Raw genomic sequence first — 16,692 nt, forward strand, 5'->3', positions numbered from 1 at the left:
TGAGGAAACCGCGCTCTGATTGGTGGAGAGGCTGGGTGCCGTAAAAGTCGCCGGTCCAGGAAGTGGCAGGTTGAAGAAGAAGACGTTGATTTGAAACGATGATAAACTCTGGATTTATTGCATTTATCGAAATCGATAGTTAGATATGTTTATATAAGGAGAAAGTGTTAATGGTCAGAATGTAGACGTAGCGTTTAAAGAACTTAAATAAGTGATTTACTGTCATTTTGCCGTCCAGTTGGATTCCTAACAGACATTTAAAGAACTGCTAATTTACAGTTGCAGTTTTATTAGACAGTATTTAAGCTTTTAGGGGTTTAAAGATGAGTTCTGTGAGACACTTAGTGTACAGTAGGTGGTTGTTTCACCACAGTAAATCTCTAAGTGTGAACTCATCAGTGTGCAGGCATGGCAGGCAGACAAGACTGTTCAGTACTACTAGAAGCTGCAGGACCGTTATGCCTGCATGGGTTATTGATAAATACGGAAGCAATGATGTGTTGCGGTTCACCAAAAATGCCAGTTTCCCCATCATCGACTACCCTAATGAGGTTATTGTTAAAGTGTTCGCAGCAGGACTGAACCCACTTGATGTCAGCATGAGAGGTGAGTGACAATAGTGCATGTTTACAGTGGCACCAGATTTTCACCTGCAGACTACTACACACACAAGTCTAAGTAATGTTAACATTAATATGCAATTTTGCACTGAAACTGTGATGTGGAAATAATTAATATTTTGCTAAAAAGAGTTAGTAGCCCTTTCTACACAGAGATCGCGTTAAAGGGCCACTACCAAGTCCCTTCTTTATGCTACCTTTGCATTTTTACACAGAACCAAAACAACAGCAGCATCATGCCACACCAGTGAGTAGTTTTAGATAGCATGCAGGCATGGCGCAATCACAAGAGGCGTGATAGGAGTGACCTGTAACACAACAGTGTCAGCTTCTAGTGCACTGACAGTGTTTTAAAACCAATAACAATGGCATTAACATGGCAACAACAATAATTTACTGTCCCTGTCATATGACGCTTGACCTTGTCTTCTGCTTGGAGGGTAAGGAGCTCCCGGACCTCATTGTTTTCCCAATTCGTGGGCATTTTCAGCTGCTGTTCTTCTTCTTTTGAGTTAGCTGCTAACTGCTATCAGTTACATTTTGAATTTCCTTGTGGCGGGTTGGACGCACAACATGTTGTCAAAACGTCACACCCATCCCGCCCATGCTTTCTTCCTGCCAGCTGTTTCTTTTACGTAGACCTCGTTTCAGTGATGTTACCACCTCACATGCTGGGTTAAAGGTAAAACGTCTCTGTCCCGCTATTACGCAATTGTACCTTTTATACAGAATGGTGAGGCGGCATGACGGCATGAAATTGCCACCCTGAAGAGGCAGTGTAAAAGGGGCTAGTAATTGCATGCAGTGGAATTTGGCCAATTTGCAAGTACTAATCAATCAATCATCACTAATGTAAACTCTCATAGCCAAGTTACCTGTTTTTAATTAGCCACATGTTCTCCCAGTGACTAACAATAGTGCTCATGGGTGTATTCAATCAAAATTAATGTTAGGTTATTTGTCAGATAGTCCACGTGAAGTCTAAGAAAAGTGTCCATTATTTATATGTTACGACGCAGGTGTAATTTACGTAGACTTTGGTAGCTTTCATGTATTCCATAATTGCATATTCCTTTTGTATACTGTTTAACTGTGTTTGCTTATGATAAATAATAGAATAAAATAGGGAATTATTTTTCAAATTTATACTTTTTTAGATGGGCAGGGAATAGGGTCCCCCCAGTGTTGACCCCAATTCAACAAATAAATCCACATCTGACATTTGACTGCATATTCAAGATCAATAGTATTATTGGTGGTATTTTCTTCTTTTTTAGTAAAAAACATACTAAACAGTGGGCATACAGGGTCTGACACTGACGGTGTCTGTGGTTATATGTTTCCTTAAATGAATCACACAGCCCATCATTCTTCACCCACACATCCAGTGCCGGTTATACCTCTGTGATCTTGAAGGTGATGGTGGGGTAGTGTGGGGGTGGATAGAAAGGGTCAAAGGGCATTGATAGTTTCTGAGGTCGCTTAGTGGAAATTTCATCCATTCAAAGTTTCATCAGCTGGATTGTACATTGATTATTGTATATTGGAGGGTCTTTTTTTTGTCCCTGCCTTACATGCATGTTTGACTACACGAATACCACTACATGAAGCCTGTCTTCTCTGGGCACTGTGTTAGCTATTAAGCAACATTTTTCATTTGCATAACCAGTAAATACGATCCTATCTTTTTTTTAGATACTGTAGCGGAACTTAATCAAAAGCAACCATCCAGTAGCCCATCTTATTTTACTTATTTTTTTGCAGAGGAATAGATTCATAGAGTCAAAATAAGTTCTTGATCCTCAGGTCCTACAGGCCCTTATTTTTTAAAATTCATACACTGACTTCCAGGTAGTACCTCACAAATTTCATCTGAAGCATTGTCTAAGCAGATGTTGGCTGCCAAACCTACTTCCTGCCTCCTCAACCCCTAACCAGAGAAACCTTTTAACGATTTCTGACTGATTCTGGGAGCCACAGTGCTAATCTCTAACCTGCCATTCTTCTTAAAAGCACTGGATAGAGCGGTGGCTCAACAATCTTTGGCCTACCAAACAAACAGCAATATTTTTAAAGCTTTTGAATCATTTTTGATGGGTATTTCTCACTGTTTTCTAATATTCTGACATTGTCCAATAAATTTAGAAAATAATCGGCAGATAATAATTTTAGCAGCCTCCATACGTGCAGCATTTCGACATTAACATTTTATATCTTGTGTTGTTGTTACAGCAAATTATCACAGATGACGTGTAATCATAAACTCTCTCCCTGTCAGGTGGCTACGGTGCTGCCACAATGTCTGCGAGGAGAGACCCTCTGAATATCAAGCAGTCAGGCAGCGAGTTCCCTCTCATCCTGGGAAGGGATGTGTCTGGGGTCATCATGGAGTGTGGCCTGGATGTGAAGTACTTCAGGGAGAGGGATGAGGTAAACAAAGCAAATAGCAGAGGAGAGAAATGTGTGCACGTATGCTCAGTAACTGCTTCATTATACATACAGGTAGTCCTCTTGTTTACGGAAACAACTTGTTCCTGCACACAGTGAGTCATGTATGAATAAAGTATGAGTGTGAAGTCATGGTGTTGTAAACAAAAACATTCAGCTGTGGTAACAGTGTGAAAACTGGGTATTGAAAAACAGATAAAACAAGATAGATAAGGATCATTCAGGCACATTGATAAAACTAAAAACACGTGTGCTGATATGTGATGCCACGAGCTGATGGTAAAGTCAGTGTTAGCAAGTCAGTGGTGCAAGCAGCTGGTGGTGTGGGAGTGTGTTCTTGGCTAACATTAGACTCTGTAATGCCAACTTAGCATCAACACCACGGTGTATCTGAGCACCGCAGATGACCTAGTTCAGTCCTAGTCCATTTCTGACCGCAGTGTTCACTTTGTCACAACAATCATTCTACCAGGATTATGCACCGTCATCTCCACCTGGCTCAGAAACATGACGTGACTCAAGTCTTTACTTAATGTCTCGGCCCTTTGTGGTAGAATAGGATTGTACAGCAAACTGTGAGATGCTGTTGAGTCTTATTAAACCGGTGTGGCAAACTGATGAATTTAACTTTTTGTTATTAGCTGTTTATTAACCTGGAGTGTTTTTAATTGATAATATATTAAAGAAGGAAACAAAATACCTTGTAGAGCTGGAATTAGTCAATTTATTGATTAATTGATTAGAAAAAGTAAATTAGAAATAAACTTTATTCAGAGTTGTTCAATTCTATCAAACTAAATGCAATCATTTAAAGTGTAATTTCTGTATTTTTGAACTTGGCCTCCATTTTCCTATGTTTTTGTGTCTAAGGGACTAAAGGTAATAACACTTTATGAAATTAGTCCAGTGTTGAGTCAGAGCACTGCAGCCAGTAGAGGTGATGCAATATGCATCGTGAATGCACATCCTTGTTGCTTGTTTTTGCCACTGACAGGCTCAGATTATTCCTCCAAGTGTCTTAGAACATTGTGGAAAGCATCCCTACAGAGATGAGGGAGCTAGATCCTTTTTGTTTAAGCAGAGACAGCCCCAAAATCGCTATCGCCAAAGCCACCAGACTGCATTTAATTAAATAAACAGCCATTTTAACGTGTACAGAGCCAGCGTGTTTTCACAGCTAAGTGGGTGAATTAAGGGGTTATTTCAACCAAACCAGAGTTGGTTGTGAGGTTTTTTTCTGTCAACTTTGAATGCAGTGTGTTTTATGACTACAAATTTGCTGTTTATGTTAAATGCAGTCTGGTGGCTTTGCGAATAGCAATTTTGGGGCTGCTTCTGGTTAAACAAAAGGAATCTAACATCCTAACAAAAAGGTCTATCTCTGTAGGGATCGTTTCTGACACTTAGAATATAAATCTGAGCCTACCAGTGGAAAAACAGGCACTTTTAGTGGCCGTTCACTGACCAGTACTCCTGAGCAATTTTTCTCATGGCTGCCGGACCAGTTAAAAAAAATTCTGTTTCCTTTGGTCAGTTAGACACAAAAACATTGAAAAATTGGGTTCAGATTTAAAAAATAATGAAGCTACCTTTTTAATAGGTCCAGCTTTTTTTTTTTTTTAACTTCTGTGCTGGTGAAGCAAGACAAAGCACAACCTGCGATTTAACATTGACAGACATCAGATACGTATAGTGAGACAAGTCATACATTAGCAGAGGGGAAGTGCACAATAGTGCAACATGGGTCAGACATAGTGCAGAGATGTTTGCCTGATGTTTGCCTTTTTCAGTTCATCCTCAACTGTTCTCAAACACCTCAAAACGCCTTTAGAATTATTATGCTTTTTGTTAACCCTCTACAGGTTAGTCATATTGAAATTTTCATTTCAGTTTACAACCATGTGTTTAACACCTAGTTTTTATTTTGGATATGATTTAGATTGTACATAACATTAAATGACCTTGATACATGACCTGTACAGTATGTGTTTGTGTTTGTGTGAAGGCAAATGGGGGCTTTGAGCAGATTTAGCAATTCATGAAGTCATGTTCTGCTTTTTCTAACCACACATTTGTTGACTTACCCAGGCAGTGCTAAAATAGAGTGACTCACTGTGTGACATTACACGTGCTACTTTTGATTTGATACTTCACTGCACAGTCTCATCATACTAAACTATTAACTGTATAGAAATGTCGACACACAGTTGTTTGTGTCTTTGGTTAATGAGTGTCGTGTTGCTGTGTGTCCTCCTCAGGTGTGGGCAGCTATTCCGCCATGGAAGCAGGGCAGCTTGGCTGAATTTGTGGTGCTGAGTGCCAATGAGGTATTGTTCATCTGATGGACCACATTGTTGGTTTGAGCTAATATTGTTAGTGCTGCTGCACGTCTCAGTTTCATGTTGACGTTTACTTCTATCTCTATGGAAGTTTATCACTTTTTCATCACTATCAGATCTGTGTAGACAGTTTCCTTTTTGTACTTTATGGTTTGTTTCGGTTGATCATTTTCAACATCCCTCTAAAGTGACTCACTGGTACTTACATAAAATTGAAACATGCACATTAAAAAACAAAAATTAAGGTATGTAAAGATCAGCTAAATAAGATACAGTTGTGCTGGCACTCAGATGCTTTTTCATAGTGACTCAGCAGGGTTACTGCTGTAATGTGTTGAGGCCGTGCTACTTTTATAACTGCTATTATTATCAATGTGTGTTGTGCTCAGGTGTCCCACAAACCAAAGTCACTGAGTCACATAGAGGCAGCAGCCATTCCCTACGTGGCAACCACTGCTTGGTCGGCATTGGTCAACACCGGTGGGCTCAGTAAGGACAACTGCGCCAAGAAGCGGTGAGGGATAAACACCGTCACACACACACACACACACACACACACACACACACACACACACACACACACACAATTTCCACTTGTTGTTAATCCCTGTCCACCCCAAAGAAGCTCCCTGTCTTTGATCTAACCAATTATTCCACTCGGTGCTCTTTCTAAGCTTAGCCCGCTCCATAATGAGCCTCTGGGTGATGTGCTGCGGTTCTCTGGCAGCAGCTCAGATGCTCCTTTGCACTGTGGTGAACTTGACACGCTAAAGCCCGCAGTGCATTTGACATGAATCCTAATGAGGGAGCGTCTGTGCAACAATAGTGTAGAAAACATAGTCGACACATTCATTGTACGCGTCTGCTTTTCCTCTTCCCCACAGGGTTTTGATCCTTGGAGGGTCCGGGGGAGTGGGAACTTTTGCGATACAGGTATGTGTGATGATAGCAGAGTTGCATGTTCTTCACATTATGTGGTTATGTAGCATTTTAAACACTCAGAACAGCCTGCTGTAAATACAAACCTATATTTAGACCCTTCGACCACAGTGTAAATGTGAACAAAAGCACCGGTGTTATAAAAAGTGTCTTCCGCCTGTCAGGTTTCAGACTGTGCTACACAACTTGCTCAGTGACCTGAATACTGTAGCTCACATTACAGACTAACACTCGATCTTATTAATTATACATTCTGTTTGCTTCTCAAACATTGGGTAACATTCTGCTCCCTGCAATAACCCAAACATATATTTGTTTTGTAGTTAAACATAAATTATACAAACAATTGGTACTATCATTTGTGTCCAGATGTTGAAGGCTTGGGGAGCCCATGTGACTGTTACCTGCTCCCAGAATGCAGAGCGGTTTGTAAGGGACCTGGGGGCAGACCATGCGGTGGACTACACTGCCGGACCCGTCGAGGAGCCGCTCAGTGCTCTGGAGAAGTGACAACCCCCCCCCCCCCCCCCCACACACACACACACACAAACAGACACACACACATCTATGGTCATTTTTCATTCATGTTGGTGTTTAATTGGAGCTGGTGTTGCATGTATCAATGACTTACCCTTGTTACCAAGGCAAACACAGTCCCTCTAGCTGCAGCCGGCTCATTAGTGCAGGAAAACTTCAATTTTCTAATGAACTTAATCACACTCAGACTGAACCTCTCCCTTTAATTCTGTTGTCTACACCTACAAATTTCCCCTTTCATTTACTTTGTTGTTTATGCTCACATGTATGTGTCTCTGCTTGTGTCTCTTGTTTTCACCAACCCTACCCCTCTCCGCCTCAAGATTTGACCTGATCCTGGATAACATTGGAGGGGACACTGAGCGGTGGGCGCTGACTCTGCTTAAGCCTTGGAGTGGTGCCAAGTATGTCACCCTCGTAACACCGTTCCTCCAGAACACCGACAGGCTGGGCATCGCTGATGGCATGATGAAGACTGCTGCAACAATGGGCACCAAAGCCCTCAAGGTAACCATATTAGAATAACACAGATGCAGTTTGATTAATTATATATTCAGAGATTTATTGGTTTGGACCCAGTTCTTCTTACTCTACCATGCCAAGAAGAAAGAATTCCTGGAGAAACTTTAAAAACGGGAACCTTGGGAAAACATTTTGCACACTTCTATCAACAGTCTTGGTCTAAAAATGTCCCTGCAAAAACAAACATTACAATATTATCAGGTGATTCAGTTAAGCCACACTGCGCTTACGTAAAGTACATGGCCAAATGTATGTGGACATCCAAACAAAGAATGTCGACACTCACAGATTACACTCAAATATGATTGCTGAACATCTCATTTCAAAACCATGAGCATTAATCTCCTGCTATAACAGCCCCTGTTTGTCTAGCTAGGAAGACTTTCCGCAAGTTTTAAAAAGCTGGCTACATGGATATATCTCCGCTTAGTCACAATAACACTTGCTAGGTTGGGTACAAGTGGCAACCTCGGGTGCTTAAAGGATAACTGGTATTTTTTAACCTGGGCCCTATTTCCCCATGTGTATGTGTGCGTATTCATAGGTACAACTCGTTTTAAAATTGGTTCAGTATTGAGGGAGGCGGATGCAGCCGGCAGCCGCGAAATGAGCTAAAACGGTAGATATGGGGGCAAATGCATCCCGTATAAGTGCTTTTTATCATCACTGACCGGTTCAGATCGCCAGTGCTATCTCTGTAAATAGCAAACTAAGCGTTTCCCTTACCCTTCACTTACTCTGGGCTGTGTGTGATGTCACTGGTGATAAGACCTGACTCACAGCCGGCGTTCCAGTTCATCCCAGAGGTGTTGGATGAGGTTGAGGTGAGGGCTCTGTTTAGTCAAGTCCTTCCACACCAAACTGCAAAACCATTTCTTGGTGGACTTTGTTTGTGCAATGGGGGAATTGTTGTGTTGTAACAGGAAAGGGTCTTGTCCAACTGTTGCCACAGATTTGGAAGCACATTATTGCGGGGCGGGGGGGGGATCTCAATTTTTAAAATTAAATTAAATTAAAGTCACTTAGACATAAAAACTTTGGAAATAGGGTCCAAGGTGAAAAATATGAAAATAGCATCTAACAAAAGAAAGGTCAAAGTCAAAGACGCAGCCTACAGCCATTACATATTCCTTCCACATGTAAAAAGCACTCTAATGCCTTAAATTGGCCTAACAGCTGAAAATATTGTATGTTACTTAACAAGTAGGTGGATAAATGTCCATCACAAACAACATAGCAACAGTTGTGATTAGCCAGTAATCTGCTCCAAATGCCAGCTGACTGCATTGAGACAAACTGTGTGAAAATGCCTCAGTCATTTCCTTTCAGATAAAGGAGGAAACCGCTGATTGCCAATACCACAGACTTTGTGATATTTTTCCAGTTACTATGGCTACAGTGTTTCTCAGTCAGTCTCAGCTGTCTGTGTAACTCAGATTACAACATCTCCCCTGAAATCTAACTTCATTATGCATGTACAGCACATCTCTGATGTTATAGTCAGGACATGTTTAGAGTATAATACCCTTTACCCGACACATACGCAATCCTGGAGTTCAGTACATTCAGTGTAAGTGGCATCCTGTCTGCGTGCCCGCAGCGATTAACATCATGCAGAGCAAAGCTTGCTTGCAGTGCATTTGTGGCTAGTGTGTGTATGTATGTCACATCTGTGCATTACCATCACCACGTCTTTCCACTCAAAACATAACCACACAATCCACGAGCGAACTGACACAAACATATGTCGCTGTTGTTCGAAGTCAAAACATCTCTCTTCCTTCTTGGTTCAATGACTGGTTACACCTAAAGCCCGATTTGTGACCCTGACCCTTTTTTCACTAGTTGAGGTAATTTAGGAAATTGTTTCACATGAATGACCTGAAGAAGAAGTTCAGGTATTAAAGATGTATAGTATCTAGAAGTTGTAAGGGAAAGGAGTGTTTAGTTCTGCAGATGGAGCACTCATTTGCTGGGTGAAATTACTGAGTAACAAGTGCATGTAACAAGTGCTATGTGGTAAATACAAGAGAAGTGCTTAATAAAGCATGTTTCCATGACATTACAGTCAGTAACAAGGAAACTGAGTGTTGACACATTTCTACCTGAAACAGGATGTGAGGTGGAAGTAATGTGAGGAACTTCAGTTGTTCCAATGTGATAGAACGTTTCAGAGGGCTTTGCTGAAGATATTTATCCTGCCTGTTCTGTAGTTTTAAAAATGAGTTATCTCTGGCCACAGTGACACAAGTATTGAAAAAAAAATCAGGGGAAAAATCGAAAAGGATTATCTACACCATACACGACAGTTTAAAATGTTTGGAATTTATCGTGAACCAAATTTATGGATTTTTTTTAAAGCTGCTCTCATCAGTGTTTTTATGTCAAATTGCTATGTGTAATGTGAAGGATGTCATTTGTGGTGACAGATCTACAGAAATATTTCTTTAGCTTTAAGGAGCTTTTTGTTGTCTTTTAGCTCATTGTTTTGGTGTTCTAGCCTGTAACTCTCTTCTCATTAAAGCTGTTTTTAGCCACAGAATGCAGGTCAACTCATCCACGTTATTTTGTGTGATTTACAAATGGAATTGACCCTTCGCTAAGCCTCTCCCTTAATCAGTCACTGTCCAATCCTACGTTAGCAACCGTGTGTAGCAACTGAGAGGTCCGTCAAGCTTTCAGCAGAAGCTTATATGCCGAAGCGGCATGCATACGGTAACGTTACCTTCAAGTCAGACACCTGATACCCAAAATGTGTCAAAGGTCTTGTTGAATTTTTCCCCTTCCCCAAGCCCAAGACCCAAGGACGATATGGCTAAAAAAGTGTGGAAGACCACACCAACAGCTGAATACAGCAAAGACCTACGTTTGTTCCAAGTTAAGATGCTAACTAATGTTAGCTAACGCTAGCTTTGTGTGCTACCTGCTCTCCCTTTGTCTGCCCCAAGGAGGGAACATAACTCAACATTAACTTAAATTTAAACCATATATTGACTTACCCTGCTGTACACGAACATTCTTTATCCTTAACAAGTGTCAAGACATGGGGTGCCTGACGCTTGCATTGCGACTGGTGAGCTTTTCCCTCTATTTTAATGTTCTCGTGATTTATACTCCGCCAGCAGGTGATATTGTGAATGTAGCTCTCACATGCATATTGAAGACCTTTCTGTCGGCTTCTCTCTGATATCTCCAAACAGTTTTTCCAGAAATTTGATGTTATTTCATTTGGAATATCTCTCACTTATATTGCTGAAAACTCCATATTTCTTATGCTAGGAGTGAAAGCTTGACCGACGTGGCAACAGTAACTAAGGGGGAGCGGGGCTTAGCAAAGGGTCAATTGCTAACTCAGCCAATGGCAAAAAGCAGTGACGTATATTAGAGTGCTGATAATAATAATTGTATAAAAAAAACCTGAAAGGAAGTAGTCAGATATTTTAAGTGTCATTGTATGATTGATTAATTGATTTATTGATTTTATTTAAGTGTTATCAATCAATCAGTCAATCAAACTTTATTTATATAGCGCCTTTCATACATCAAAAATGCAACCCCAAAGTGCTTTACAAACTAAAAAACATACAAAAAAAAAAAATACTACAAATATTGAAAACCCGCCCCTCCCACCCCCACATAACAGAACAGGGGAGGACAGGAGCGGGAGAACTGTGGGTCGCCACATGAGCAGTGCCCCGTTTACTTAGATGAAAAAAGGAGAACAAGAGGGAGGAAGAGGGAAAAAGAAGCAACTCCCAAACTAGGCTCCTGTAGGGGGGCACAGTGTGGGAATAGGAAAAAAAACACCTCAGCACATAAGCAACATAATAAGACATTACAAGAAAACTCGAAGACTTGCACATATGGGAGGGGGGGAGGGTGTTGGGGAGGGGAGGTGTTGCAGCACAGACACTGGGGGGCGCGCACGCAGTCACATTTGGGCGCATTGCATCACCCTCCCATGCTACATTGCGACGAAGGGTGGGGGTGGGGGGGGGGCAAGAAGGCATTGAGTTGGAGGGGGTGTGCGTGTTATATGTGTCTTCATGTGTGTGTATGTGTAAGTCCATGTACTTCATCTCCACTCAGTACCAACCCATTGTCTCTGCCGTCTGATAACTGATGACGAAGACACGGCCGTTGCCGTGGAGATGACCTCGGAGAATCCAGGAGAGTGGAGAGGTAAACGGCCTTGGGAGAGCTGGTTATCTCGGGGAGCCAATGAAGATAACCATTGTTGTGCACCATGTGGTGCCCAGCCCATATGGGCTTACAAGACAGTAAACAGAACAACAGCCTGGATGGCCACATGACAGATAAATAACAAGAAGTCCAAAAAAGGAAAAGCAAACATTTCAGAACAGCCAAATTCCAACACAGAAACATCTTATTATTTTGGGTACAACGTTTTCTGTCTTAAGCTCCAAGCATTTTCTATAAATCTTGCCAAGGCAAAGGTCTCCTCATCAAAAGCCAACGCAACATCTCACCTTCGGACAACCAAAATAAATCAGGATTTTTCCACTGAATTTTTTCAAACAGGTGGTTTCTTAAATCACAGTATGAAGGGCATTGAAACGGAAAATGATATTCATCTTCAACAACATCAAGATCACAAAAGACGCATATACGTTGCTCCTCCGGGATAGCTTTATATTCGCCTACTTCAATAGCCAGAGGAAGGGTACCAGTTCTTAACTTGGCACAAAGGGACCTCTGTCCCCTCTTTGTTATGTTTATATTGCACTGCAAATTGTTCCTAAATATATCATTTAAATCAGAAAACGAAAATAATACAGAAACCTCTTTTGCCCAAGGATGATTCTATCCCAGTTAAAAATCCTTTTGGTCAGCCTTTCCTCAGCGGTTCCACAACTGAACTATTTCACATCTTTGTTTCACAAGACACGGTTGTATGAGGTACTTATAGTCAGTGGAATATTTTCCCCGCTTTAACTTGCTCTCAGACAGCCTCTAACTGAAGCTGTTATCTATGCTCTCTTCAAAGCCACCAGAGTCCACTGATAAAAACAGTAATTTTACTTTGCAGAATAGGGAAGTTGCTGGTCTACCAATGTCTTTATTGGTAGAGGGCTAATAATTGCTTAAATGACTGAACTCAACAGGCTCGTATTTTGGACATGCGTCCATATGGGACAGGCCTGTAATTCCTCTCATGCAAAACTATAACAGGCCTTTATTTGTCAAAATGTGTAGCCACAACCGGCTAGTAAAAGAGACTGGGCGTTTGATTGGAACTAGGCTTTTAATCAAAGGTTTATAGTATATGGAATAGTACTGGGAACTACAGAATGATATAAAAACTTCCAATATAAATGAATAATGAACTATATAGTTCCCAGTCTTTTCATTCAAGGGCCGGGCTTCGGGCCAATTACCACATCATTACCTCGGACACGGGCCGGGCTCAGACTTTTTTTTTTTTTAACCTGCCAATTAGAGAGCTGTGTGTTTGTGTTTAACCAATTTAAACGGCAACACCTGAACGCAGCAGCCGCTGTGCCACTCCCTCTCCACTGCACGTCACTCATCATATTTTACTGATCCCGTTCGCCATCCAGCCGCCTACAATTGTTGCGATATCAGGTCAACTGTAGCGCTGCAGTTGCACCGCGCACAGTTACTTCAAAAAACAAAATAATCAATTCAACAACCCCAAAAATGCTTCAAACACTCTTCTAAATAATCTTAATATTGAAAGGAAACGAAATATACCCACGTATGCCATTAAAAGTGTTTAGATAAACCTCCGACCTTATCTGGGTATATTTCGTTTCCTTTCAATATTAAGATTATTTAGAAAAGTGTTTGAAGCATTTTTGGGGTTGTTTAATTGATTATTTTGTTTTTTGAAGTGACTGTGCACGATGCGGCTGCAACAGTGCGCAGCAACAGTTGACAATTCTCATTAAATAGGAGAATACAATCATTAAGTTAAATAAATTCATATTTAACTTTATCCTTTCAATTAAAATATAATGAATATAGCTTAACGCCACACTAGAAACCCCAATTAAACTATTTTAATGTCTGCAACATTAACAGCCTACATGTTATGGGAGGTTTAAAAAAAAAAAAAAAAAAAAGTCGCCTCTCCCAAGGCCGTTTACCTTTTCGGGTTCAGGCATGAGAATTCTGAAAATCTGTCGGGCCGGGCCAGGGCTCCACCCCCTCAGGCCAGGGCCAGGCCTGGGCCCAGATAATAGGCCCATGCAGGGCACTAATCCTAATCACTGACTTTTCCTGTAGTGCCATTGTAAGGTCAGATTTGAATGGTTTATGAACAACTAGTTTTTAATGACATTTCCATTAGCCAAAGTTATACTTTTTATGTAGTGCTAATTAGCAAATGTTAGCATGCTGCCATACAAACTAAGATGGTGAAGGTGATAAGTATGACCTGTTAAACGTTAGCATTTACCTCAAAGCAGCATTATTCTAAAGTACAACCTCACAGAGCCGCCAGACTTGAATTAGTCATGAACTTGAAACTTAAGAAAAGGAGGATTATAAAACGGGCCGGGACAGCCCCAGAGAGACTTGCCCTTTTCTCTTTTTTTTTCTTGCCAAAAGCGGAGTTCTGTGACGTTATACTGAGAGGTTTGCCCCCAGCATTGGCAGAAAGAGGTATGACATGAAACAGACTGTACGTGCAGATCTTTCGGGGGGCGTTGGGTGTTCGTTGCATTCCACACAACATCTATTCACATATTTGTTTACTACTGTATTCCTTCACTTGTCACTAAATTTCTTCACTTCCTGTCCAGCGTATAAAGAAAGTGTCCAGTTCTGTCTCCCTCTTCTACTGATCCTGAACCCTTTTCCCCGTCTTCTTGCTGTGTGTGTAACAGGATATTGTGTCATGTCGTGTGATGCTTTCATGGCGCCTTAGAGATGCAACATGGCTGCTCATTTGAGTTCTATTTTTACAGAAATTGAATGAACAGTCATGTGGCCCACATTTGAACATTTTTTGAACTTTAAACTCCCTCAGTAGAATTGTAAAGGGCTCAGCTGATTTAGTTTTTCATGGTCACACCTTGTGTTTCAGACAATGTAACATAAGATCGACAAGGAGAGGTACGTTCCCACAGGGGAGATCTAATTTACAACAGCATTGTTTCTCATTAACACCCACACCATACCTCCAATCACAACTACAATCTGAGACAAATTATTCAGACTGACGCAGCGGAGGTGTCTATTTCCATTTGCACTGTTTCGGTATTGATGACTGTGTTTTCAGTCAGAACTGACATGCTGTGCTCTCATAGAGCTGATGTGGAAAGACGAAGCAGAGTGATGATGCCTAAAAACACATAAAAAAAATGAAAGAGGGATATACAGCGTAAAGACAGGAAGCAGAAAATACTGTGCACACCACACACACACACACACACACACAAACACTGTGTACTTTGTTCATAAAAGGAAAACTTGAGCGCCCACAGCTGGCTTGGTTGTCACAGTGTCCTCATTTCAAAATAAGCCTAAAGGAAACACGTTAAGTAACTCCTTTATATCAGAGGTCCCTACATACACACACACACACACACACACACACGCACACACATGCACAGGTGCAAACATAACAAAAGATTGAGTCAACTCGTTTTTCCTTTTGTCATGAGTCCTACCTGGCTGTTAAAGGCTTAAAGGAAGATGGGCTGCATCTCCACCCAGTCACCTGACACACATTAGACCCTTGGATATAGGCGCACGTCGAGTAATGTAGTTTTTATCTATAATAATAATGACTTTATTAAGGACACAATCGTATACAATATATAAGGCAAGATTAACAAACATTTATGGAGACAAACAGTTCTAAACTGTCAGTCACAATTCTTTGACACATATAGGGAAGTACACTAGCCAGGGCTACAGGCCTACAGTCATCAGTACTGTTAATGTGTCCTTTAGAGAGGAACTAAGAGAACTGAGATCATCAAGTCAGGTAGAATGCTGGGAAATAGCAAGCCTGTAAACTAAGTAGTGAGAATAGAAAGTTTATTGATAAACTAGTATATTTTAGATGTTCCGCATTGACATGATCAGTTTGACACAACTTGTTTTCTTACACCTCCTCAAGTTTTAATTTCGCGTTATGTATTTTCTCTTATTCTGTTTTCTTGCAGCACCTGGCCAAAGGGGTTCACTACCGCTGGGGATTCTTTGCACCTAGTGGTCCAGCATTGGATGAAATAAGGGAAATGGTGGATGCAGGACAGGTACGGTGCCAGATTAATAAAATGTTCAGGGGCTGACCACAGACTTCCTTTCGTTTCCTCCAGTTTGTTTGTTATTATGTACACATCAGGGCTGGCAATTGCCAACTCTCACATTTGTGGCTTGCAGCATTGGTTTCAGACACTGCATCACACTAAACAAACAAATGTAGAATGTGGGCTTAGTTTCCTCAACTTTGACAGCAGCAGGACGGATACGTGTCTCCTAATTGAGGGCCAGGCTGTGCACTGTTTATTCACGTGAAAAAAAGCACCATCCATACACAGTCTCCCAACCTCATTGGTGAAGGGCTTCCCCACACCATTACTCTCAATTAAACCCATAGTGCGCATTTTATTCTCTAACGCATTAGATTTCATGAGTGCATTTGACATCTCCATGAATTATTGTTGATCCTGTAGCGCCATCAATAACATTATAATATAATATACAGTTCAGCTGAGGGTTGTGTCATGATCTATGCAGATAACACCCCTCTATCTTTCTCACTTGCACTTTATCATTGAAGGAAACTGCGACCAATAACTGCTTTCCTCACTGATATTGTTATTCACAGTAGTTGAGACACAAGGCTTGTATGACCTCTGCCTCCTTCTATCTGCTCTTTATCAGATTCGGGCAGTGGTGGAGGAGACCTTCAGCTTCTCCCAGGTTCCTCAGGCCTTTGAGAAGGTGGAGAAAGGTCATGCTCGCGGAAAGACAGTGGTCCAGATCAGCAAAGGGGGAGAGGACTTATAGCACTAACTCTTTACATTTTCAGTGAACAAACTCAAACTGATTTGAACGCAAAGTCTCAGCGTATTGTTTCCAAAGCGGCAAACAAGGTACAAGAATAAGTTTGTTTTGTCGCTAAAATGTGTATGTAAACACTACAGCTGCTGTTGTATGCTTTACAGTGTTTGGCAGTTTTATACTGGCTTGAAAAATAAAAAAAGGTTGTTAAAATAAGTGATTCTGAAGTTGTCATTTTTCTCCACATACACTCAGTTGCCAGTTTATTAGGTACACCTAGCCAA

The 16,692-nt window shown here is 41.1% G+C and overlaps 1 protein-coding gene across 1 annotated transcript; it reads left to right on the forward strand.

The window, feature by feature from the left end:
* The first annotated feature begins 51 nt into the window (after positions 1-51).
* On the forward strand, positions 52-16,605 carry rtn4ip1 (reticulon 4 interacting protein 1). The gene is made up of 9 exons (XM_049595216.1): positions 52-606; positions 2,899-3,050; positions 5,327-5,395; positions 5,797-5,921; positions 6,292-6,340; positions 6,716-6,852; positions 7,207-7,390; positions 15,565-15,657; positions 16,289-16,605. The coding sequence occupies exons 1-9, from the start codon at positions 324-326 to the stop codon at positions 16,412-16,414; spliced, it is 1,218 nt and encodes a 405-aa protein (XP_049451173.1). The 5' UTR covers positions 52-323; the 3' UTR covers positions 16,415-16,605.
* Positions 16,606-16,692: the final 87 nt, after the last annotated feature.

The sequence above is a fragment of the Epinephelus fuscoguttatus genome, linkage group LG14 (genome assembly GCF_011397635.1).
Source record: "Epinephelus fuscoguttatus linkage group LG14, E.fuscoguttatus.final_Chr_v1".
Taxonomy (NCBI): Eukaryota; Metazoa; Chordata; class Actinopteri; order Perciformes; family Serranidae; genus Epinephelus; species Epinephelus fuscoguttatus.